The sequence below is a fragment of the Boleophthalmus pectinirostris genome, unplaced genomic scaffold (genome assembly GCF_026225935.1).
Source record: "Boleophthalmus pectinirostris isolate CB_2022bp ecotype Guang Dong unplaced genomic scaffold, ASM2622593v1 HiC_scaffold_11, whole genome shotgun sequence".
NCBI classification, from domain to species: Eukaryota; Metazoa; Chordata; class Actinopteri; order Gobiiformes; family Gobiidae; genus Boleophthalmus; species Boleophthalmus pectinirostris.
In genome coordinates this window covers 18,636,183-18,662,976 of record NW_026570994.1, presented here as the reverse complement: position 1 = coordinate 18,662,976, position 26,794 = coordinate 18,636,183, and the positions used below count along the sequence as shown (strand labels likewise).

Below are 26,794 nucleotides of genomic sequence, written 5' to 3'. Positions count from 1 at the left end.
TCTTACTGCAAAACTAAAACCAGACTAGACTAGGACTAAACCAGGACTAAACCAAGACTAAACCAGGACTAAATCATTACTAAACCAGGACTAAACCTAGCCTTAATGCCAAATTAAAACCAGACTAGACTAGGACTAAACCAGGACTAACCTAGTCTTATTGCAAAACTAAAACTAGTCTAGACGAGGACTGAACCAGGAATAAACTAGGACTGAACCAGAACTAAACCAGGACTAAACCTAGCCTTATTACAAAATTAAAACCAGTCTGGACTAGGACTAAACCAGGACTAAACCAGGACTAAACCAGGACTAAACCTAGTCTTATTGCAAAACTAAAACTAGTCTAGACGAGGACTGAACCAGGAATAAACTAGGACTGAACCAGAACTAAACCAGGACTAAACCAGGACTAAACCTAGCCTTATTACAAAATTAAAACCAGTCTGGACTAGGACTGAACCAGAACTAAACCAGGACTAAACCAGGACTAAACCAGGACTAAACAAGGACTAAACCAGGACTAAACCAGGACTAAACCAGGACTAAACCAGGACTAAACCTAGCCTTATTGCAAAACTAAAACCAGTCTAGACTAGTATTAAACCAGGACTAAACCAGACTTCATTTGGTCCAGTTTCATAATGTTCTTTTATTTTGAAATTCCCTGTTTAGTACACTGCTGCTGTTTGTGCGCTTTTATTGTGAAGGATCCCTGCAGTCTTGTGAAGTCCCCCAGGAGTCGGGTTACAATCCTGGCTAAGTCCTGGTCTGGTCTAAGTTTAGTTCTGACAATATCTCGAGGACTTCAACTGCCCTCACACTCCAAAAGGTAAGAATGAATTTTAAATCTGCTTTTTGAAGGTTTAATCCAGGTTTAAAATATCGTGACCTAAATTGATCCTAAATCAAGTTTTAAATTAGCTTCAAGTGTCATTATTTAGATTTTTTCACTTTTAATTTGTGAAAAACCGGGACTGGGACTCATCTAAAAGACCCCAGTCCCCAAAATGAAACTTATGGAAATATAGACCCAGTTTAGTCCGGGTTTAGTCCTGGTTCAGTCCTAGTTTGATCCTGATTTAGTCCTTGCTCGGTCCTGGTTCAGGCCTGGTTCAGTTCTAGCTTAGTCATGGTTTGATCCTGGTTTAGTCCTGGTTTGGTTCTGGTTCAATTCTAGTTTCATCCTGGTTTAGTCCTGGTTTACTTTAGTCCTGGTTTAGTCCTGGTTAAATCATGGTTTAGTTCAGATTATTCTTGATTTGGCCCTAGTTTAGTACTGATTCACTCCTAGTTTGATCCTGGTTTAATCCTGGTTTGGTCCTGGTTCAGGCCTAGTTTGGTCCTAGTTTAGTCCTGGTTCAGTTCTGGTTTAGACCTGGTTTGGTTCTAGTTAAATCCTGGAAGTATTCTTGATTTGGCTATGGTTTAGTCCTGGTTTAGTCCTGGTTAAATCCTGGTTTAGTTCAGAATATTCTTGATTTGGCCCTGGTTTAGTCCTGTTTTAGTCCTGGTTTAGTCCTGTTTTGGTCTTGGTTTAGCCCTGCTGGTTTTTTAAACTACACATTCGTAGTAAAAAGTCCAAAACCAAATCAGGCTTTGTTTTGGACTACGGTCTACTAAACCAGGTCCAAACCGGGTCTAAACTGGAACTAAACCAGGACTAAACCCTAAATATCAGTCACAAGGTGCATTCTCACAACATCTGGGACAGAGGAGGACGGGAGGGCATCTGGCAGAGTCCAGCAGGGGGCAGGAGTGAGCCGGGGTCATGAGTCTAAAGCAGCAGCTGTTCTCATTGATATAAATAGACTCAGACACTTGAGCTAAATCTGCCCTGCTCAACGGCACAAAAACAACACGTGGTCACTGGGAATTTATGAAGAAATACAAATACTACAACAAATACTACTACTGCTATTACTAGTACTGTTACTGCTACTGCTACTGCCAGTACTACTACTACTACTACTACTACTACTACTACTACTACTACTACTACTATGGCACTAGAATCAAGTTCGTTATTGGAATTACCACTGTCCATATATCTATTTTTTAATACTTGCAATTTTTAAATGAAGTAGTAGTAGTAGTAGTAGTAGTAGTAGTAGTAGTAGTAGTAGTAGTAGTAGTAGTAAAAGTAATAGTAGCAGTAGTAGTAATAGTTGTGATTACTAGGAGTATCTAAGTAATTTAATCTAGTACAATTTTGAAAATGTAGATTTTAGTAAAATTGATGGGTTACATTTAATTTGTAAAAGTATTGTTTCTTTTACTGTAGTAGTAGTAGTAGTAGTAGTAGTAGTAGTAGAAATAGAAGTAATAATAGCTGTAGTATCTTGAAACTTGAAATAACAGAAGTCCTGGTTTAGTTTTCGTTTAGTTCTTGTTTTAGTCCTAGTCCTCTACATTTAGTCCTTGTTAAGACCTGGTTTAGTCCTGGTTTAGTCTTGGATTAGTCCTGGTTTAGTCTTGGGTTAGTCTTGGTTACATCTTGGTTTAGTCCTGGTTTAGTCTTGGTCAGACTTGAATATTTCCTACATTTAGTCCTTGTTAAGACCTGGTTTAGTTCTTGTTTAATCCTGATTTAGTTCTGATTTAGTCTTAGTTTAGTCCTGGTTTAGTCTTGGTTTAGTTTTGGTTTAGTTCTGGTTTAGTCTTAGTTTGACCTGAATAATTCCTACATTTAGTCCTTGTTAAGACCTGATTTAGTTCTGGTTTAGTCCTTGTTAAAACTTGGTTTAGTCCTGGTTTAGTCATGATTTAGTTCCTACATATTTATTGTACTTACTTATTTTAATTTTGTGTAATTTCAGGTGTTGTCTCCACGTCAGCGGAGGGGGATACGGTTGCCATGGCGTCGTCCAATCGGAGCAAAGATCAGACGGTCCCTGACGAAGATGACGAGGAGGCCAGAGAGATCCAGGAAGTACAGTCCAAATACCTGCGCTGCCCATCGCCTAGGTAACAAAAAACAACAACAATAATCACATTTAACCTCGTGTGGAATTAGTAGTAAAAGTAATAGTAGCAGTAGTAGTAGTAATAGTAGTAATAGTAGTAGTAGTAGTAGTAGTAGTAGTAGAAGTAGAAGTAGTTGTTGTTGTAGTAGTAGTTGTAGTTGTAGTAGTAGTAGTAGTAGTAGTAGTAGTAGTAGTAGTAGTATAGTAGTAGTAGTAGTAGTAGTAGTAGTAGTAGTAGTAGTAGTAGTAGTAGTAGTAGTAGTAGTTGTTGTAGTAGTAGTTGTAGTAGTAGTTGTTGTTGTAGTAGTAGTTGTAGTAGTAGTTGTTGTTGTAGTAGTAGTTGTAGTAGTAGTTGTTGTTGTTAGTAGTAGTTGTAGTAGTAGTAGTAGTGTGTTGTAGTAGTAGTTTGTAGTAGTAGTTGTTGTTGTAGTAGTAGTTGTTGTTGTAGTAGTAGTTGTAGTAGTAGTAGTTGTTGTTGTAGTAGTAGTTGTTGTTGTAGTGTAGTAGTAGTAGTAGTTGTTGTTGTAGTAGTAGTAGTAGTAGTAGTAGTAGTAGTAGTAGTAGTAGTAGTAGTAGTAGTAGTAGTAGTAGTAGTAGTTGTAGTAGTAGTAGTAGTAGTAGTAGTAGTAGTAGTAGTATAGTAGTAGTAGTAGTAGTAGTAGTAGTAGTAGTAGTAGTAGTAGTAGTAGAAGTAGTAGTAGTGTTGTGTAGTAGTAGTAGTTGTAGTAGTAGTAGAAGTAGTAGTAGTTGTAGTAGTAGTAGTAGTAGTAGTAGTAGTAGTAGTAGTAGTAGTTGTAGTAGTAGTAGTAGTAGTAGTAGTAGTAGTAGTAGTTGTTGTAGTAGTAGTAGTTGTAGTAGTAGTTGTAGTATCTTGAAACTTGAAATAATAGAAGTGCTGGTTTTCGTTTAGTTCTTGTTTCAGATCTAGTTTGATCTGAATAACTCCTACATTTAGTCCTTGTTAAGACCTGGTTTAGTCTTGGTTTAGTCCTGGTTTAGTCTTGGTTTTGTCCCATTTTGTTTAGTCCAGGTTACAGGTCAGATCTGTGGAGAGGCGACCCCGCTCACAGTCAGAATGTTGTTTTTCTCGGCATTTCTCAGCCGTAAAACCACCTGTAACTGAATAAGTGTACAGTAGACCTACTTAAAGTCACACTGTGGAACATTCCAGACAGAGAACTGACATATCTGGACATTGTAGAGACATAAAAGCTCTAAAATTACTCATCCTGGTGACATTTCCCTGACCTGGACCATGAGCCGGTGATGTCCCCAGATCATCTCGTAAAAATAAGAGTATAAAAGCGTGAGTAGAAAATGGTGGACGCGTCTGGTTCTTGGGCGATAATTCAACAAAAGGATCTGTGCTTTCCGTCGCCTTTGACGCTGACGGATAATGGGCCTGACACTCTGAGTACCGGCCTCGGCGTGGAGGTTCTCGGAATCTCAGAGTGTGGGACTATTGTCTGTGATATGTATTTTTCATCTGAATGACCGAAGTGACAATACGGTCCATTTTAAAAGACGGAAAAACACCGATCCTCCATCTGTACGTTCATGTGTGTGGCCTTGCTACGTGTCAGATAAACAACCCTCAAGATGAAGGAAAGAGTACTGCTTTAGACTTGGTTTAAACCTGGTTTAGACCTGGTTTAGTCTTGGTATAGATCAGGTTTAGTCCTGGTTTAATCCTGGTTTAGACTTGGTTTAGGCCTGGTTTAGACCCTGGTATAGACATGCTTTAGTCGTGTTTTAGACCAAGTTCAGACTCTGATTTAGTCCTTGTTTGGTCTTCGTTCAGGCCTGATTTTAGTCCTAGTTTAGACCTGGTTTAGGCCTGGTTTAGATCTGGTTTAGAACTGGTTTAGACCTGGTTCAGGCCTAGTTCAGACCTAGTTCAGCCTTTGGTTATTCCTGGTTTTGCCTAGGTTTCGACATGGATTTAGTCCCAGTTTAGACCTGGTTTAAACCTGGTTTAGTCCTGGTTTAGATCTTGTTTAGATCTGGTTTAAACCTGGTTTAGTTCTGGTTTAAACCTACTTCAGACATTGGTTATTCCTGGTTTTGTCTAGATTTAGACATGGGTTGGTTCATACTCTAATTTCATCTTTGTTTGGTCTTCATTCAGGCCTGATTTTAGTCCTGGTTTAGTCCTTGTTTAGATCTGGTTTAGACCTGGTTTAGTCCTGGTTTAGACCTGGTTTAGTCCTGGTTCATACCTAGTTCAGACTTTAGTTATTCCTGGTTTTGTTTAGGTTTAGACATGGGTTTAGTCCCAGTTTAGTCCTGGTATAGTCCTTGTTCAGACCTGATTTTGACATGGTTTACTCCTGGTTTAGTTCTTATTAAAAGACTCTGGTTCAGTCCTGGTTTTCTTTCTCTCCTCAGTTTTTCGATGATGTCTGACTCTCGGTTTTCGATGATTTCTGGATCTGAGGCCGACAGTATTTTCATGGAGCCAATTCACCTCTCGTCCGCCATCGCCGCCAAGAAGATCATCAATGAAGGTACTGCTTTAGTCCTGGTTTAGTCCTGCTTTAGTCTTAGTTTAGCTCTTTTTAGTCTTGGTTTAATCCTGGCTTTATTTACCTTCTTCTTCAGACCTAATTATTTTCTGAATTAGACCCAATTTAGTCCTGCTTTAGCCCTGGTTTAGTCCTGCTTTAGCCTTGGTCCCGGTTTGGCCCTGGATTAGTTCTGATTTAGTCCTGGTTTTGTTTTGGTTCAGTGTTGTTTCAGTCTTGGTTCAGTTCTGGTTCAATCCTGTTTTAGTCTTGGTTTAGTCCTAGTTGAGTCCTGATTTAGTCCTGTTTTAGTCTTGATTTAGTCCTGGTTCAGTCCTGATTTAATCCTGTTTTAGTCATGGTTCAGTCCTGGTCTAGTCCTGGGTTAATCCTGGTAAAATCCTGGTTCAGTCCTGGTTCAGTCTTGGTTCAGTCCTGGTTCAGTCCTGGATTAGTCCTGGTTCAGTCCTGGATTAGTCCTGGTTCAGTCCTGGTTCAGTCCTGTTTTAGTCCTGGTCTAGTCCTGGTCCTAGTCCTGGTCCAGTCCTGGTTCAGTCCTGGTCTAGTCCTGGTCTAGTCCTGTTTTAGTCCTGGTTCAGTCCTGGTCTAGTCCAGTCCTGGTCTAGTCCTGGTTCTGGTCAGGTCTAGAGTCCTGGTCAGTCCTGGTCTAGTCCTGGTTCAGTCCTGGTTCAGTCCTGGTCTAGTCCTGGTTCAGTCCTGGTTCAGTCCTGGTCTAGTCCTGGTTCAGTCCTGGTTCAGTCCTGGTCAGTCCTGGTCTAGTCCTGGTTCAGTCCTGGTCTAGTCCTGGTTCAGTCCTGGTCCTGGTTCAGTCCAGTCTGGTTCAGTCCTGGTTCAGTCCTGGTTAGTCCTGGTTCAGTCCTGGTCTAGTCCTGGTTAGTCCTGGTTCCTGGTTCAGTCTGGTCTCAGTCCTGGTTCAGTCCTGGTCTAGTCCTGGTTCAGTCCTGGTCTAGTCCTGGTTCAGTCCTGGTTCAGTCCTGGTTCTAGTCCTGGTTCAGTCCTGGTTTCCTAGTCCTGGTTCAGTCCTGGTTAGTCCTGGTTAGTCCTGGTCTAGTCCTGGTTCAGTCCTGGTCTAGTCCTGGTCAGTCCTGGTCTAGTCCTGGTTCAGTCCTGGTCTAGTCCTGGTTCCTGGTCTAGTCCTGGTTCAGTCCTGGTCTAGTCCTGGTTCAGTCCTGGTTCAGTCCTGGTTCAGTCCTGGTCTAGTCCTGGTTCAGTCCTGGTTTAGTCCTGGTTCAGTCCTGGTCTAGTCCTGGTCAGTCCTGGTTCAGTCCTGGTTCAGTCCTGGTTCAGTCCTGGTTCAGTCCTGGTTCAGTCCTGGTTTAGTCCTGGTTCAGTCCTGGATTAGTCCTGGTTCAGTCCTGGTTTAGTCCTGGTTCAGTCCTGGTCTAGTCCTGGTTCAGTCCTGGTTTAGTCCTGGTTCAGTCCTGTTTTAGTCCTGGTTCAGTCCTGGTTCAGTCCTGGTCTAGTCCTGGTTCAGTCCTGGTTCAGTCCTGGTTCAGTCCTGGTTTAGTCCTGGTTCAGTCCTGGTCTAGTCCTGGTTCAGTCCTGGTTAGTCCTGGTTCAGTCCTGGTCTAGTCCTGTCCCTGGTTTCCTGTTCAGTCCTGGTCTAGTCCTGGTTCAGTCCTGGTTCAGTCCTGGTCTAGTCCTGGTTCAGTCCTGGTTTAGTCCTGGTTCAGTCCTGGTTCAGTCCTGGTCTAGTCCTGGTTCAGTCCTGGTTCTAGTCCTGGTTCAGTCCTGGTTTAGTCCTGGTTCAGTCCTGGTCTAGTCCTGGTCTAGTCCTGGTTCAGTCCTGGTCTAGTCCTGGTCCTGGTTCAGTCCTGGTTCAGTCCTGGTTCAGTCCTGGTTCAGTCCTGGTTCAGTCCTGGTCCTGGTCTAGTCCCTGGTCTAGTCCTGGTTCAGTCCTGGTCTAGTCCTGGTTCAGTCCTGGTCTAGTCCTGGTTCAGTCCTGGTTCAGTCCTGGTTCAGTCCTGGTTCAGTCCTGGTCTGGTCTAGTCCTGGTCTAGTCCTGGTCTAGTCCTGGTTCAGTCCTGGTCTAGTCCTGGTCTAGTCCTGGTTCAGTCCTGGTCCTGGTCTAGTCCTGGTCTAGTCCTGGTTCTAGTCCTGGTCCAGTCCTGGTCTAGTCCTGGTTCAGTCCTCTGTTGTATTTTAATGTGTAATTTGACGTTGTAAAGTCTTAATCTGGTCTGATGAGTCTGAGTGGCTCTTGCTCGGATTTTAGAGAAGCTTTAAATCAGTTTAAATGGACAGAGAAGTTCAAGGATCACACACACGCTGCTCCGCTCGTTAGAGACTTCACACAATAATGAAAAAGACGTATTCTCCCAGTGACACAATGTGAAGTTACACAGATTTTCTAAAATAAACGTTAAAAAAATGTGTGTGATTTTTACTGAATTAAAGAGTTTCTCAAACATGAAAAAAAACCACAACTCCAGGTCTGTTTTTCAGGAGGAAACAACATTATAATTTGACAATTTTGCATAATACAGGACTTTTACATTTTACTATTATGATTTTCATGATTTTAAAATGTTTTGCAACTATTTTAGGCCAAATTTAGTTCTGTTTCAGTCCTGGTTTAGCTCTACTTTAGTCTTGGTTTAGTTTTTCAATTTGATCTGGTTTAGTCCTGGTTCAGTCCCGGTTTAGTCATGTTTTACCCTTATATTTAGTTTCAGTCTTGTTTCAGTTCTGTTTCAGTCCTGGTTTAGTCCCGGTTTAGTCCTGGTTTAGTCCGGTTTTAGCCCAATATTTAGTCCTGGTTTAGTCCTGGTTTAGTTCTGTTCCAGTCCTGGTTCAGCTCTACTTTAGTCTTAGTTAAGTTTTTTAATTTGACCTGGTTTAGTCCTGGTTCAGTCCCAGTTTAGTCATGTTTTACCCTTATATTTAGTTCTGCTTTAGTCCTGGTTTAGTCCTGTTTCAGTCTTGTTTCAGTTCTGTTTCAGTCCTGGTTTAGTCCCGGTTTAGTCCTGGTTTAGTCTGGTTTTAGCCCAATATTTAGTCCTGGTTTAGTTCTGTTCCAGTCCTGGTTCAGCTCTACTTTAGTCTTAATTAAGTTTTTTAATTTGACCTGGTTTAGTCCTGGTTCAGTCCCGGTTTAGTCATGTTTTACCCTTATATTTAGTTCTGCTTTAGTCCTGGTTTAGTTTTGTTTCAGTCCTGGTTTAGTCCAGTTTTAGCTCTATATTTAGTCCTGGTTTAGTCCTGCTTTAGTTCTGGTTTAGTCCCGGTTCAGTCCTGGTTCAGTCCTGCTTTAGTCCTGGTTCAATCCTGGATTAGTTTTATTTCAGTCCTGGTTTAGTCCTGTTTTAGTCCTGGGTTAGTTCTGATTTAGTCCCGGTTTAATCCCGGTTCAGTCCCGATTTAGTCCTGTTTTAGTCCTATTCTAGCCCTATATTTAGTCCTGGTTTAGTCCGCAGTCCTGTCTGGATCTGAAGTGTTTTACTGTCTCAGAAACAGGAAGTCCACAATTACCATGCTAGTTGCTGTTCGCTTTATACAGTGACGTCAGAACTCGGCTGTGGTGTCTGAAAGTTGTGAAAATCTTTTATAAACTCTTCGTGCTGAATAATTAGTTACTGGGGAAGAAAGGCACATTCTGATCAAATAAAAAAAATATAAAACTAAAAAGTATTTACAGACATGATATTTGAACGTAAAGAGCAAGAAACGCAAATAATTTCATATTTTTAAAGTAAAAACTGTTGGAGGAAGCATGAAAACTTTTACTCTGGAAACTGTTACTTCAAAATAAAATGTAAAAGTATCGCGTGTGTGTGACTATGCAGCACAAATTTACCTTCAAAATAAGAGTTTGAGATGTAAAATAAATTCTAAAATACACTAAAATTGAAAGACTTGGTTTGTGGTTCAGAGGTTAAAACACGGGGCTTTAGAAGTGCTGCTGCTCTGAGGTTGTGAGTTCAAATCCGGACTCTGGTCACACATTGATTTAGAGAATTTGCTCCGTTTAATGCATCATAAAATCTTGTTACAGAACATTGAAGAGGTCACACTGAAACAAAACAAATGTGTGTTTGTGTGTGGGACAGTGGGTAAGACACACAAAGACAGACTGTGGAGATAGACCAGAGGTTGTGGGTTCAAATTCAGGTTAACTTTGTTGTTTGTCTCTTGCACTTACCAAGTTTTACACTGAAATATTCCACATTAACACTTTAAAGTGGGCTGTAGTTTGGCTTACAGAGTGATACCCAACCTTTTTTGTGCCTCGGATCGGTTTAATGTCCGACAGTATTTCACGATTGAAAAAGTATTGAGGACCCGGTGGATTTGCATTTTTCACGGCCCTGGACCAAACAACCCACTGTGGTCCATTTGAGAGCAGGAATCGATCTTTTGAATAAGAAGACAGACAGTGTTCATAAGGAACGCTCCACCACCTGAGCCACGAGAACCCAGACGACAGGATTCAGATGTGAAATAATAACATTAGATTAGACTAGACAGTGCAAATCTATCAGTAAAAGTCTCTAAATATGAGTCTGGTCAGTGTGATGCTGTGGTCCAGAGGTTAAGATGCTGTGATGAGTTCCCACTGGATGTGAGACTCTGGGTTTGAATCCCAGGCTTTACTTTGTTGTAACTTTAAACAGCTCCAGATATAATTGGATGCAGTTTAAAAACTGGCACCAAACTGAAGGATAGTTTGAGAAAAGAATCGAACCTGGAACCTCTAGAACAAACCTGAAAGTTCACCAACCAAGTGCTCTGCCTCCTGAGCCACAGTGAAGTGAACAACAAGCTTCAAATGTGAAATAAAACATTAATCGGACCCGTTTCTCCTATAATTCAACTCTAAAATAACCAGAATAGATAATTAAATTGTGTTTCTCTGTGGTCCAAAGGTTAAGAACAGAGACTTTAAACACAGAGGTTGTGAGTTCAAACTTCTCCTCTGACACTGTGCTGATGCCCTTCACATGTCTCACTCTCCTCTGACTGAAGCCTCTGCTCATTGTGAAATTTATGAAAAAACTTAGAAAAAACAACTTTTTCATGTAAAATCTTCCTATTTTGAGACAGTCTTGTCATTCCTGCGATTGTCTGAGTCCAGGACCTGGAACATTTCTGGTCCAGGGAACAGCTGGTATCGAACCAGAGACCTCCAGGTCCCAGTGTGTCTCTGTTGTGGTGGACGCTCTCCCTGCTCCTCCACTGTCCTGCCCACCACCCTCCAGAGCTTCATCTGTGCCTTTAATGTCAAACTTTAACTCTTTTACACTTAAAGAGTTAAGACTGGAGTTTGGCTTAGTCTGGGTTTAGTCCCTCTATGGTTGGTGGGAGCAAGAACCGATCCTGTAACTTCTGCACCAGACTTGAGGCTTTTCCAGTCGAGCGCTTTACCTCCTGAGCCACATGTCTCAGGATTCCCTCACTGCAAAACAACTTAACTTTCACTTTGTTGCAATCGCATAATTAATGTTTAAAACCAGGTTTTGTCTCAGCTTGGTTTTGAACTAGGAACCTGAAACATGAGTCTGCCCCTGACTCCACTGCTCCAGCGCTCGAGTGAACACAGCAGCCTGGAGTCCAACTAGAGTCTCACTAACGAGGCCCACACTGTCCAGAGACAATGAACTGTTACAGATTAAAAAGTTAATTTGTGCTGCGGTGTGGCTCAGAGGAAAGAACACAGAGATGGAAAGAAACATGTTGGACCTGAGGTTGTGGGTTCAAATTCTGCTGCTGACAATGAGATGAGGATGGTCCTGGCTTCACACTGAAACACATCATGTCTTTAGGATTGTTCTCTGAGATGTGTTTTATTGTAATCACAATTTTAAAGGACATAATTAGCAAATCTCAGAACTGCAACAAAACCAGCGTCTTATTCTGCATAAAAACTGCTCACCCTGAAGTCTGACATGTTTAATCTCCTCAGACCCAAACTCTTGCATGGCTTTATTGATTTCTCTTTGTTATTTGGGCTGATTGGGACATAAACCAGGACTAAACTGGGACCAAAACACGACTACACCAGGACTAAACCAGGGCTAAACTAGGGCTAAACCATAACTAAACCAGGACTAAACCAAGACTAAACCATGACTACACCAGGACTAAACCATGACTACACCAGGACTAAATCATGACTACACCAGGACTAAACCAGAACTAAACCATGACTAAACCAGGACTAAACCTTTACTACACCAGGACTAAACCAGGACTAAATTAGGACTAAACCTTGACTACACCAGGACTAAACCACGACTACACCAGGGCTACACCAGGACTAAACCAGGACTAAATCAGGACTAAATCAGGACTAAACTATGACTACACCAGGACTAAACCTGGAGGACTAAACCAGGACTAAACACCTAAACCAGGACTAACCAGGACTAAACCAGGACTACCAACTACACTAAACTATGGACTACACCAGGACTACCAAGGACTAAACACTAAACCAGGACTAAACCAGCTAGGACTAAACTGACTACACCAGGACTAAACCAGACTAAACCATGACTAAACAGACTACAGGACTAGGACTACACCAGGACTAAACCACGACTAAACCAGGACTAAACCAGGACTAAATCAGGACTAAACAGGACTAAACTATGACTACACCAGGACTAAACCTGGACTAAACCAGGACTAAACTAAAACCAGGACTAAACTGACTACACCAGGACTAAACCAGGACTAAACCAGGACTAAACAGACTACACCAGGACTAAATCAGGACTAAACTGACTACACCAGGACTACACCAGGACTAAACCATGACTAAACCAGGACTAAACCATGACTACACCAGGACTAAACCAGGACTAAACCATGACTAACCACGACTACACAGGACTAAACCAGAACTAAACTAAATTAGGACTAAATTAGGACTACACAGGACTAACCTTGACTACACCAGGACTAAACACGACTACACCAGGACTAAACCATGACTACACCAGGACTAAACCAGGACTAAACCATGACTAAACCACGACTACACCAGGACTAAACCAGAACTAAACCATGACTAAATTAGGACTAAATCTTGACTACACCAGGACTAAACCTTGACTACACCAGGACTAAACCACGACTACACCAGGACTAAACCTGGACTAAACCATGACTAAATCAGGACTAAACTATGACTACACCAGGACTAAACCTGGACTAAACCATGACTAAATCAGGACTAAACTATGACTACACCAGGACTAAACCAGAACTAAACCAGTATAAACTAGTATAACTCCGTCTTGTGTCCTCAGAGCTCCCTCCTCGCGGCGTTCCCACCTTCTCTTTGCCGGACTCGTACTTGGAGCCGGCGGAGCAGCTGATGGTGGAGGATCTGTACGAGCGGGTGAAGGAGCTGACGGACGAGCGCTCGCCCTACAACACGCCCTGTGTCCTCGACCTGCAGCGGGCGCTCGTGGGAGACCGGCTCGAGGCTCCGACCAACGCAGTGGACGAAGTCTGGCCCAATATTTACATCGCGGAGAAGTGAGTGGAATGAGTTAGTGAAGATTTATCAGTGGCAGAAATGTAAACTTTGCAACAGATGTCATCAACGGTCCCTGGAAAGCACTTCTCTGTCTCATCCCTTTACTACGATGTTTCTATTTAGACATGACGGTATTACTTTTTAGTTTTGCTGTTCCGACATGTCATATTCTCCGCAGATATCCTACATGACGAAATAAATGAAGCACAAAGGGCCCACGCAGCCTCAGTTTTAGATTAGATATTTTCCCAAAGACCGGCCTATGCTCTTTTAAAAAATGCATTACTGTTTCCCACGGCTCAGTTACGACATTTTCCCACTGTCTGATCTCCTCTGTGGTCGAAGTATTCTCTGATCAAGTGTTTTGTACCAAGTCTGTGTACCATTCGTTCGTTTGAATTTCAATTAAGAATGAAAAATAATAAAATGGGAAAGCAGATTGTTATTTCATTATTCCGTAAAAACAGATTTCGACCTCAATTTCCGATATTTAATTTAAAGTTAATTTCAAACATCACCAATCAAAAAAACAGCCTCGATGTCTATTTTAATTTTGATATTTTATTCTCTCTGGTTTAGTTCTGCTGCTAGGATTTACCTGAAAAATCGTTTTGTGTCGTCTTCTTTCCCTGTGTTTGATTATCTTTCGACTCCCACTTGGACCTCGGATTTAACGTCACGTCCGAGCTTGAAGCGTAATATTATGTTTCATGTTTCTGACTCGGAGAGCCTCACCACAACACCGACTACCACACCTAAGGGCAGTGATACGGACGCGGTAAAATACTGCAGTGATACGAGTGACTGAAACTGTCATTTAAACCACCAAAGTGTCCAAACACAATGAAAACACTTCATATTTAGAGTGGGCATCTTCATCTTGGATTCTGACTCGGACTCTTTGCTCGTTCTTTTTCTGTCACTGAGGTCCGAGTCGTGCCTTCCCAGGAAAAGGGGCGTGTCGCGCGTGTCAACTTCCTCGAAAAACTGATTTGAAAGGATAATCGAACACAGGGTTCTTTAATTTATCTTTCTACGTGTTTACTTTCACATCTTAGAAAGTCATTGTTGAGCTCCATGACGAGAAACAGGAAGCAGCGATAAACTCTCTTTTGTTAAGTTGACACCACAGAACTAGAATAAAAATATTTTTTATTATAGATCCATGTGTTGACGCTGAATTCACACACAGCACTATGCAGCAGTAGTCAGGCCGGCGCCATCTAGTTCCTCTGCTTAATTTCATTTCTCTCCAGTGACTAGGTCAGGAATCAAAATACACTAGACGGTTCGCAAAAACCCCGGAAGTGTAAGTTCGGGCACCAGCCAATCAGCAAAAAGACGTGCAGTCAGTGTTGTCAACGATTCCCGAGGTCGAGGATTTAAAGCTGGAACAAAGAGAATGTTTGGTGAATTTTATCAAGGGGAAAGACGTTATTGTCCTTCTTCTTACGGGATTTGGGAAAAACTTAATATACCAGTTAGCCCCGTTAGCGCCACGTTACATACGACGCAAACAAATAGCAGCGATTGGTTAAATTTTAAAAAAGTAGCTGCCTACCACTGATCGAACAAATCCTAATGCTGTGAGGTCAGACAGTTTCTACAAAGTGAAACCGGCTGATGAATCAGGCTCAAACAGCAGAAGTTCTGGGGCAAATAAACCAGAGAGAATAAAATATCAAAATTAAAATAGACACGATGACTTAAACTTTAAATTAAATATTGGAAATTGAGGTCGAAATTTGTTTTTTGTTTGACACTAAAATGGAATAATGAAATAACAATCTGTTTTCCCATTTTAGTGTTTTTCATTCTTAATTAAAATTCAAAAGAACGAATGGTACATGGACCCACCAGCCCAAGCATCTTATATTTGGCAGAGTAAAGTATAATAGTTACACACATTAATATTATTCATGTCAGAAAATATGAATGTTTGAAAAATAATGTTTACGCTGCTACTCCGACAATTAGACTCTTCTTCTCGTCCTGAGGTCTGTGGCGGTGAACAAAGCTCGTTTAAAGCGGATGGGCATCACTCATGTTCTGAACGCGGCTCACGGGACCGGGGTGTACACCGGCGCCAGCTTCTACACCGGCATGGGGGTGCAGTACATGGGCATCGAGGTGGACGATTTCCCCGACTGCGACATCGCGCAGCACTTCAGAGCCACCGCGGAGTTCATGGACGAAGCTCTGCTCACACATAAAGGTGAGACAAAAGGACTAAAGCAGGTCTAAAACCAGGACTAAAACCAGGACTAAAGTAGGACTAAAGCAGGTCTAAAACCAGGACTAAAACCAGGACTAAAGTAGGACTAAATCAGGACTAAATAAAGGGCTAAACTAGTACTAAATAAAGAGATAAACCAGGACTAAATAAAAGGCTAAACAAGGACAAAAACCAGGTCTAAACCAGGACTAAACATGAACTAAACCAGCCCTAAATATAGGGCTAAACCAGGATGAAAACCAGGACTAAACATGGACTAAAGCAGGACTAAAGCAAGACTAAATCAGGGCTAAACTAGAACTAAATAAAGAGCTAAACCAGGACTTAAACCAGGACTAAACCAGGGCTAAATAAAGGGCTAAACCAGGACTAAAACCAGGATTAAACAAGGACTAAACCTGGGTAAAGTGGAACTAATCCAGGACTAAACCAGGACTCAATAAAGGGCTAAACCAGGACTAAAAACAGGACTAAATATGGACTAAAAGAGGGCTAAAACAGAACCAAACCAGGACTAAAGTAAAACTAAAGCAGGGCTAAACCAGGACTAAAACTAGGACTAAACAAGGACTAAATCAGAAACTAAACCAGGACTAAATCAGGATTAAACCAGAACTATGCCAGGACTAACCCAGGTCTCAATCAAGGCTACATCAGGACTAAACTAGGACTGAAAGAGAACTAAATCAGGACTAAACCAGGACTGACTAAAGATCAAAATAAGCCAAGAAGGACTAAACAGGGCTGATTTTTACTTCCTAAAAAATGTGTACAGAACCTTTAAGTTAGACTAAACCTGTGATAATTACTCATATATTTTTTCTGTTTTGTTTTTTAGGCAAAATCCTGGTGAACTCCATGATGGGCATTAGCCGTTCCGCCATCCTGGTCGCCTCGTACCTCATGATCTTCCAGAACATGTCCATTTTAGAAGCCCTCACCGCCATCCGCAAAAAACGCCCCATCAACCCCAACGAAGGATTTCTCAAACAGCTCCGAGATCTGAACGAAACTCTGATGGAGGAACGCGACGATGACGACGACACGCTGAGCCAGTGTTCGGTTATCGACGCCAAGACGCGAGCGCAGATATTCGGAGAAACCTACACAGAAGAAGAAGAAGAGCAGTTTGAGGACGGGCAAAGCATGGCCGAAGCTAAAGCTCATTCGATTATGATGGACGAAGAAGAGGACGGAGCGAGCGTGATGAGCAGCGTGCCGTCCTTAGCGTCTTCGGCCGCGGCGGAAGCGTTAAGAAACGGGTTGATACCGAAACCAGGCAACAACGACGACGTAAAAGAGAAGCTCGTTTTGCCTCAAGACGGCGACGAGGAGGATTTTGACGACGACGAAGGACTCGACAGCATCATACGCGAGTGGCAAAGACGCAACGAGAAATACCAAAACGCGGACTGGTTCGAAGCGCAGTTAAACAGCGATACGGAAGACGATCTGGACGATAAATTGGTCAACAAGAAGTCCAAGGGCGCGGATTTGGAGAGCGTAACGAGCGAAGACGTGAGATCGGTGAAAGAGAAACTAAAACGGAGAATGAAGCAGAAAGACGAGATGTCCGTCGCGTCGAGCTGCTCGAGTTATTCCGATTTGTGGAAGCAACGGTTGAAAGAAATCGAAGAACAAGCGGCTGCGAGATATCGTAAAAAAGAAGAGAAAGTAGAAAAGGACGAAAATAAGGAACAAGGTGCAAGCAAAAGAATAGACGATGAAATTGAGAGCCTCATGTCCGATACGACTTCGATGTACAATTTCTGCCAGAAGAATAAAGAAAGCATGACGCCGCTGGAGAGGTGGAGGGTCAAAAGAATTCAGTTTGGTTGGAATAAAAAAGATCGCGAAGACGGCGAGAAAAGCACAGTTGTCAACGGTGAAGAAGGCGACGATGAAACGCCAAAGAAGCGACTGGAAGATGTGAATTTGACCGCGTATCAATCGTGGAAGCTTCGCCAACAAAAACGCTTAGGATTGGACGACGGCAACGATGACATTTTGGAGTTTAGCCGGAGCGAGGAGTCAACGAAAGCCGCCAAACGTAGGCAAAGACGAGAGGAGATACTGGAGCGATCGAAGAAGAATTTGGAGGAAAGCCAGTCGATGTGCGGTTGGGAGACGGAGAGCTGCGTTAGCGGAGGGACGATACCGCTGTCGGCGTTCTGGGCCGGAGTCACAGCGCCGCCGAGCGTCCAAAATAACGACGACAACATTTCGATGATCAGCGGAAGATCGTCAAATATATCGTCCGTGTCGCAAGCTCGGAGCGTGAAGTCTGTGCAGTCGAACGCGCCGCCGATAGTCCCGCCGATCTTGCCCGTTCCGACCGTGCAAGGGCCGAGCGGAGAGCCAATGGTGAACCTCGCCAGCATTCAAAACTGGATCGCTAATGTTGTCACGGAAACGATAAAACAAAAGACGACAGAGATGAGTTTACCGCCGTCGAGAGCCGGTTCGGAGATCAGCTACGGAGGAGGAGGAGGAGCAGCGGCCAGCATCCTGTCAGGGCAAAGAACGGAGTTTGATAAGACATCGATGTTAAGCGGAGCGAGCGGCGCAGCGTCGTATCTCGGAGCGAATCGCGCCAAAGCTGATTCTGTGATTTCGGGAGCGAGCGGGGCGTCACGACTGAGCGGGCAAGGGTCGGTTTTAGGTTCGACTTTAGGCTCGAGTTACGAATCAAGTCTTGGTACGAAAAAGAAGAAAATCACGACCACGAGCGTGCCGTTGTTCAGCCTGTTCCAAGACGAGGTTGATTTGAAAAAACTGGACGCGATCGACAAAGACATCAAATCGGAAATGCGCGAAACGATGGAAAAATATGAGAAAAAGAAGATCCTGGAAGACAACAGACGCAGCACATTGTACAAAAAGAAAAAGCCAAAAGGAGAGGATGAAGACGAGGAGGAGGCAGAGGAACGAAAACGAAGGGAGGAGGAGTTTCTGCAAGAAGCGAAGAAAAAAGAAAAACCAGTAAGAAGTTTTGGACAATCTGGCTGTTTAAATCTTAACCCAGCGCTTGAAAAAGAGAAAAACACCAGCATCGATGACTGGCTAAAGAGTGTGAGACCTCCGCCGAGGAAAACGCAAGAAGAAATTGACGACCTTTACGACGATTTGGACGCATCAGCTTCAGAATTTGGATATCCGAACTCACGGCAAGATTACGAAGACGAACAAGAAGGATACGCGTCGAGATACAGGCCCCGATTTGGCGATACCGACGACGATTTTTCGCGCGATTTTTCGAGTAGTTCGGAGAGGAGGAGAACTGAAACGAGGGAGAGGAGGAGAGAGGCGATCGCGGAGGAAGAAGACGACGACATTTCCAGTTTTATCGCGCAGACGAGGCAGAGGATAAGGGCGAGGGCCATGGCCGAAGCAGAAGATGACGAAGTGTTGAAAGCGTGGAGAGAGCAACAAGAAGCAAAGGCGCACAGATCCGGAGGAAGTGAAGATTAAAACTACAAAAAATGAACCATGTGGACTACAACTGGATTTATGTCAAGGGCTGAATCGGGAATATTATAGCTAAAAAAAAAAAAAAAAGACGTGGGCCAGAAATTAAATGAGAGAGTGATTTCAGCGCTATTATATTTCAGGAACTTAACACTAAATAAATTTTTTTGCTACTAAACTTTGTGTATTGTGTTTTAATAGTGTTACCTACTGTTCCGAGTTATTTATTTTGGAGAAAGATTTGCTGCTTTCTCGTCAAATTCGTGCCGACTTCAGTGGCCTCTGTAATTTCGAGTAGTTGGTGACATCACGCACGACTGCCCCGATTACAGACACGTGTATCTGTTTACAAACTGATCACACTTGCCACGTTTACATGAGCTTTAATTTAATTCTGAATAAAAATGAATTCCGCTTTAAAAAGACCATGTAAACACTTAATTCTGAATGAAATGATTATTCGGAATTTAACTTAAGAGCAGCCGTTGACTCACTTCTCCGACACTCTTCCCTTCTCCTCAGCCGACAGACATAAAGCGCGACGAGAGAATTTTCCATCCGCTGCGCAATTATCACCGGAACGACCGCGGAAAAAGTTTGGATCGTGTTTGCGTCCGTGCCGTTACGACAAACCGAGACGACGGAAAATCCGGTCGCAGCTGAAGTGTGTGTTTTCTTCCGGTCGACGTAAATACGTTCGTGTCTCTGTCCAATCAGAACCTTTCCCCACCTCCAGACGTTGGAGCGGAATTAAATAAAGACAAATTAACGAGTTTTCCGTGTAAACCTCAATTCTGAATTATTATTTCCATGTAAACACGAAGAATATTTAAATTTTCAAACTATTTAATTCAGAACAAAAACCATCATGTAAACGTGGCCAATGTTCTTTATACCTCCACACCCTGCCCCTACTCGTCTTTTTTTTTTACGTGTTAACTCTGTGCAAAGGCAAGCCCGCTCTCTGTTACGATGCATATTTCGTTTTAGGAAGTTAAGTGCAATAAAAACTTTAATTCAGAGCATTTATTTTTGTTTGTTTTTGTCTGAAATCTCACACGCTGGAACTCTAAATTACAGATTTGGCCCGAGCATTTTGTAGCACTTTTTTGCCATCTCAATTTAAGAAGAAGATTTAAAAAGTATGAATTTAGTTTGTCTAATTTAAGATCGATATTGTGGTGTTTTACATTGAGAAACTGTGAAAAGTGCATTGTTCTTTTTATTATTTAAATAAATGTTAATAAAAATGCGTTTGCTTCTTGGATTCTGTTCTTACGATTATTTCAAACAATTACTGCAGCTCTGTCAAAGTATAAAACTAATATTATTTAGTAATGTTCCACTGTTGATTACACAAGTGGCTTTTAGGATTGCAAAATTAATCGCAATCAAAATCACAATTTGAAAGGAAGCAATTAGAGAATCACAAATTTCCTCCACAAACATCAAAATCTCTTCTTCTTCTTCTTCAGCATAAAAACGAATCCTGTAGAAAAGAAAAATTGATGCAGACGGACGGCTATTTCATGAACGTTACTGAAAGAGTAATGTGAATGTTTTAACTTAAACCTTTAAATCAAATCCTGTCCACTTTATTTCTATATCACACTTCATAAACAAAACAGTTTCCCAAGTGCAGCACAATACAGATAAAACATCTTCAATAGAAATATAAAGTAAAACTCTACTTAAGCTCTACTAGTCCTCGTTAACTCTTTCCCCCATGAAGACGACATTTGACGACCCTCCGGACGATTAAAAATATTATTGATAGAGAAATTATTTTTATATGAGATCACGGCTGATTGAAATTATGTCCATCTACTGTTAGGTGTCCTGGTTTAGATCTGGTTTAGTAATGGTTTTAGTTCGGGTTTTAGTTCTGGTTTTAGTTCTGGTTTTAGTCCTGGTTTAGACCTGGTTTAGTAATGGTTTTAGTTCTGGTTTTAGTCCTGGTTTTGTTCTGGTTTTAGTTCTGGTTTTAGTCCTGGTTTAGACCTGGTTTTAGTCCTGGTTTTGTTCTGGTTTTACTTCTGGTTTTAGTCCTGGGTTAAGTCCTGGCTAGGCCTGGTTTTAGTCCTGGTTTTAGTTCTGGTTTAGTCCTGGTTTTAGTCCTGGTTTAGACCTGGTTTAGTCCTGGTTTAGTCCTGGTTTAGACCTGTTTTATTTTCTGGTTTTACTTCTGGTTTTAGTCCTGGTTTAAGTCCTGGTTTTAGTCCTGGTTTAGTCCTGGTTTTAGTCCTGGTTTTAGTTCAGGTTTTAGTTCTGGTTTAGTCCTGGTTTTAGTCCTGGTTTAGACCTGGTTTAGTCCTGGTTTAGACCAGTTTTTTTTCCGGTTTTAGTTCCGGTTTAGTCCTGGTTTTAGTCCTGGTTTAGTCCTGGTTTAGTCCTGGTTTAGACCTGTTTTATTTTCTGGTTTTACTTCTGGTTTTAGTCCTGGTTTAAGTCCTGGTTTTAGTCCTGGTTTGGTCCTGGTTTTAGTCCTGGTTTTAGTTCAGGTTTTTAGTTCTGGTTTAGTCCTGGTTTAGCCCTGTTTTTTTTTCCGGTTTTAGTTCCGGTTTAGTCCTGGTTTTAGTCCTGGTTTAGACCTGGTTTAGCCCTGTTTTTTTTTCCGGTTTTAGTTCCGGTTTAGTCCTGGTTTTAGTCCTGGTTTAGTCCTGGTTTTAGTTCTGGTTTTAGTTCTGGGTTAGTTCTGGTTTAGCCCAAAATGTGAAAACAGGAAAATACCGCCCTGTAATCCATTTATTTCAACAAGTAACTGTAATCTAATTACCACTCACTGAAACAGTAACTGTAGCTGAATACAGTTACTCCTCATTTGTACTCTGATTACATAACTCCAGTACATGTAATCTGTTACTCCCCAACACTGGGTTTAGTGTAATGTGATTCCTGACCTAGTCTCTGGAGAGAAATGAAATTGAGTCACGAGGTGGTGTCAGGCTGGTTCGGTTAATACGGGGGAGAGGTGATCATTTTTCAATATAAAGTGAACTGAAGTCGATGGAGTCGGAAGTTCGCCCATGTTCACTTCCTATTTGTAACGCGGCGACTAGCGGGTTAGCGAGGTCCACTTATATACACATTTCTAGAGTTAAGGACAAGAGCCGTACAAACACTGTCTTTGTTGGTTGATGTAAATCTTGTGTGACATAACACAGTCATGTGGAAAGAGTTAGAAAACTTAAAATACCGTTAAGAATTACTGGGGCGGGAAAGTGGATTTGAAGGATAAATGTATAAATCCTTCTTATAATATTTAGACAGCGGCAGAAGAAGTACTCAATTTTGTTACTTAAGTAAAAGTACAGATACCAGAGTAAAGAAATATAATATAAATAAGAAAAAGTATTACAGCTTCAAATCTTTGTCTAGCTGTTTTAATTTGTATATATATTTTTAGCTCAAATTATGAATGTGTTAAAAATAAAACTCAATCTTTTCAGCAGGTCTCAAACTATAATAAAAATACTTTTAAAAATTATAATTTTTTGTGTTTTATTGTCCGAGAATCAGTAGTGTTGTAGTACTCAAGCCCGGTCTCGAAAACAAGACCATTTTTTTACGGTCTTGGTCGTTTGGACTTGGTCTTGTCTTGGTCTTGAAGGCGCTTGGACTCGGTCTTGTCTCGGTTTTAAAGGCAATTGGACTCGGTCTTGTCTCGGTTTTAAAGGCACTTGGATTCGGCCTTGTCTCGGGCTTGTCTTGGTCTTGAAGGCGCTTGGACTCGGTCTTGTCTCGGTTTTAAAGGCGCTTGGACTCGGTCTTGTCTCGGTCTTGTCTTGGTCTTGAAGGTGCTTGGACTCGGTCTTGAAGGCGCTTGGACTCGGTCTTGTCTCAGTTTTGAAGGCGCTTGGATTCGGTCTTGTCCCGGTTTTAAAGGCGCTTGGACTCGGTCTTGTCTCGGTCTTGTCTTGGTCTTGAAGGTGCTTGGACTCGGTCTTGAAGGCGCTTGGACTCGGTCTTGTCTCGGTCTTGAAGGCGCTTGGACTCGGTCTTGTCTCAGTTTTAAAGGCGCTTGGGCTCAGTCTTGCCTCAGTCTTAAAGGTGCTAGGACTCGGTCTCGTCTCGGTCTTGAAGGCGCTTGGACTCGGTCTTGTCTCAGTTTTAAAGGCGCTTGGGCTCAGTCTTGCCTCAGTCTTAAAGGTGCTAGGACTCGGTCTCGTCTCAGTCTTGAAGGCGCTAGGACTCGGTCTCGTCTCGGTCTTGAAGGCGCTAGGACTCGGTCTCGTCTTGGTCTTGAAGGCGCTTGGACTCGGTCTTGTCTTGGTCTTAAAAGCACTTGGACTCTGTCTTGACTCGGTCTTGTCTTGGTCTCGAGGTTTGACACTCGACGAGTAATAAATGGAGACAGATTTATAATACCATTGATATAAATGTGCCAAAATAACTGTAAAATACAAATAAATGTCGAAAATTACACAGATGGTCTTGATTTGGTTTCGATGGACCATGGTCTCGGTCTTGTCCTGGTCTCGATTAGTGCAGACTTGACTACAACACTCAGAGTCAGGAAGTGTTGTTGTTTTTCATGTTTTTAAGACAGTAAAAATCAAGTAAAGCAATAACATCCCCATGGAGAAAAGCATTTGACGGACCCTCCACCAGAAAAGTTACACAATGCACCTTTAATATTGAAAGTAGCACTAAATGGTCAAACTCCAAAAGGATTACAGAATTAGCCGACCAGCATGCGTCAGAAAACGTGAACTTTCTTGTTCAGTGCGTTTCTTGAATCCTCTCATTTCAAAGCTCGACTCAAGGCAAGTAACAAGCAGCTTTCCCTATACGACTTTGGAATATTTTCAACATTTTTACAGATTTACACAATTTTTTTATTTGGACACAGCTTTGACCATGTATTTTGGAGCATTTTATTGACATTTTTAAGTGATTTTCTGAGGACTTTTCCTACATATTGCTGGACAGTAGTAAAATAACAGATTTTCAAGGCATTTTTTTGGGAATTTTACACAAATTTACATCCTAATAGTGATTTTTTTAAGGCTTTTTCTTCCCAAATTTCTTCCAATATTTGAGTATGGCGGGTTGGTGGTCAGATGGAGACGGTTCGGACCAAAATTCAATCGTCAGCAGAGTTTTTCACGCCGTTTTGGGAGATATTTTGAATCTAAATGAACAACAAAAAGACGAAGACAAAGAGTACGAGGCTGATTTGACCAAAGAGATCGACAAATATTGCGACCAAACAGAGGACGGTACAAAAATTCAAGACGGCGGAGAATGTTACCAAGACGAAACGGCGAAAATTAACAATAATGAAGTCGTAGCTGCTAATTCCGCTAAACAAGAATCTTTATTTGAAGGAACGGAAGACGCTACAAGAGCTAAAACTGAAGACAGCCAAGTAAATTTTGTTAACGATGAAAATACAACGAGCCAAATTGAAGCTCAAACAATCATGGACCAAAAATGTAAACAAAAAGATCGCGATGTTCCTGATAAAATTGCTGAAAATGAACAGTCTCGCAAAATGGAGGATGTCTGTGGCGATGCTAATCAAGAAGCTAAAAACGCCGAAACAAAACCCAGTCTAGAAAACGCGTCAAAAATCGAAAATACCGAATTTGACGAGAAAACGAATGACGCCACAAATGCTGAAGACGATAACTGTGCAGAAGAATATGAGGAAACCGCTCAAAATTGTGAAAATTGCGAAAATGAAGCTTCTGCGAATGACAAAACTGATGACGCTAACTGTGCTATAAACATTAGCTCCACTGAAGACTCGGAAGGGTGTAAAATATTAGCGAGCGATGCTAAAACGAATGATTATTGTACTGAAATAAGTCAGTTAAAATAGATGTCGTCACTGTAAATACAACACAACAGGAAGAACAAAACAATGACAAAATGGAGGAGGATGCTAATGCTAAAAACAGTGACAATGGACAAGCTAATTTGTACGATTTGACCGATATCGTGACTGAAAATTGTCTGAATGTCCAACCTCCTTTTGACGGAACTGAGAAAACAACTAGTAATACAGAAGAATTAGCAGCAGTTTCTATAAATGCTGAAGTTAGTGAAAAATATTTGGAGGATAGCGTCAAAACTGAACAAGCTAACACAGCAGTTGAAGATAACGACAAAAATGCTAATGCTAATCAGGTAGAAGGAGATTGTAGCGTCGTAGCAGCTCGCGAAAATAAGGAAAACGCGTTGGATGAGCTAACAGACGTTAATGACAACAAAGAAGTAATGGAAGTTCTTACGGAAAATTCTGGAATTAGCAAAGAAAACGATTTTTGTGTTCAAATAAACCAAGAAAAGGCATATTTAGAGATTGGTCAAACTTGTGAACAAAATGACGATGATTTGAGCGCCAAAACTGATCAAAAATGTGATACAAATGTTGAAAATAAAGATAATGACGACAAAACAAAGCTAGACGATTTAGCAATTAGCAACGAGGAAGCGGCTACGGATAAAAACAATGAAGATGTTAGTAAAAATGACAAAAACTCAAAGGAAGAAATGGCGAGTTCTGATATTTACGAAGACGGAGAGGGCAAAATAAATCAAGAAGTATCTACAAATCAGCTGGATGAGGTTAAAATGGACAAAGATGTTATTGTTGTTGAAGAAAATGATGTATTAAAAGCATCTACTAAAAACGAAAATGAGGAAAACCAAACCAAAAGATCAACTGTGGATGAAAATATGTCTGAAATCGAAGCACAAGATGTTGAAATCGCGGTAGAAATGTGTGAAAGTGAACCGTGTGTGTCGGGACAAACGGAGTCAAGAACGGAAGAGAAAAAGTTAACCAAAATCAGAGAAGAAAGCGTCAAAACAAACCAGGACGGCGACAAAGAGGGAGGATCTGTTACGACCAACGGTGAAGAAAGCAACCGAGACAAGATGGCTGCCAAGACTACAAACAAAAACAAAGGTGGGCCTGGTTATTTTCTTGATTTTCTTGTTAAAACTACAGTATGTAACTTGGATCTATTCACGTTTACGTCACAAACCAAGAAGACATTTGGAAACATGTAATGACAAAATCTAGTAAAAATGAGAAAATGTCCCAGTTTTCTCCATGTTGTTGTAGCGTTCCATTATGTTCGGCAAATTAACAATTACAAACATACCTCAGTTTTCATCATTTCCCCACTGACGCACAACTCCGAGTGCACTGGGTACATGCGATTAGAAGAGATGAGGGCCAGAGAGACCAGCTTTTCAAAATTCTAAACTGGTTCATACCCAGGTTTGGATAGTTGCTCTGAATTAAATAGTGAAAAGAGCGTGTAACATTGTGCATTCTCGTGTCAGTCATGATCTGAGGGACTTGTTTCGCTGCATTTTTTTTTGCTTTATGGTCATTTACGAACACAGTTTTCTGTATTTTGGTGAAACAAATAATGATTTATGCGCCTCTTTACCGTTGTCAGGGATCAGATTATTCAAAAATTGTGATAGTCCTGTTTTAGGGCCTGTTTACACAAGAACGCTTGGAGGTAAAGATGACAAAATATTTTTTATCGGACGTGCCTTTCGTTTAGACCAGGCATGTCCCAAATGCGGCCCTCAGACAAATTTTCCTTAGCCCACAGGCTTCTAGATGAATTGGCCCAAATTACCTCGCATCAGTTAAAAATTCCCTCTGAAAACGCTCGTCTAAACGCAGAATAAAACATTAAGACGCGACGCCACTTTTGCATCTTCTGTTCAGATCGTCGTCATATAAACGTCGCCTTAGTCCTGGTTTACATCAAATCGGTCAAAATAGAGACACCTGGGACATTTCTTGTATAAAACTGGGAAAAATCACTGATTTTGAATAAATCTGAATAAAACTGGGACCGTCTCGGGTAATTAAATAAAGAGGACGCCAAATTCAAGATGATTCCAAACAGCACAAACGTATGCAGTGTTCATTTCACCGATGATCACATTTACGCCAGTCGGTCGGCGGATTGAGCCCTTTGTTGGGAATTACACCGGAAGTTGTCATCGCATGTTTCCAAACGTCTCCCTGGTTTGTGACGTAAGCGTGAATATTCAAGAACTATTGTGGAACATTCTAGACAAAGCAATGACAAAAGTTACATAGAGCATCTTTAAATATACATTAAACCATTCC

At 41.7% G+C, this 26,794-nt stretch overlaps 1 protein-coding gene across 1 annotated transcript; it reads left to right on the top strand.

Moving 5' to 3' along the window:
* The first annotated feature begins 804 nt into the window (after window positions 1-804).
* On the top strand, window positions 805-19,933 carry dusp27 (dual specificity phosphatase 27). Its single transcript, XM_020920811.2, has 6 exons — window positions 805-832; window positions 2,820-2,967; window positions 5,355-5,473; window positions 12,745-12,976; window positions 14,975-15,192; window positions 16,052-19,933. The coding sequence occupies exons 2-6, from the start codon at window positions 2,858-2,860 to the stop codon at window positions 18,682-18,684; spliced, it is 3,312 nt and encodes a 1,103-aa protein (XP_020776470.2). The 5' UTR covers window positions 805-832; window positions 2,820-2,857; the 3' UTR covers window positions 18,685-19,933.
* The last annotated feature ends 6,861 nt before the right edge of the window (window positions 19,934-26,794 follow it).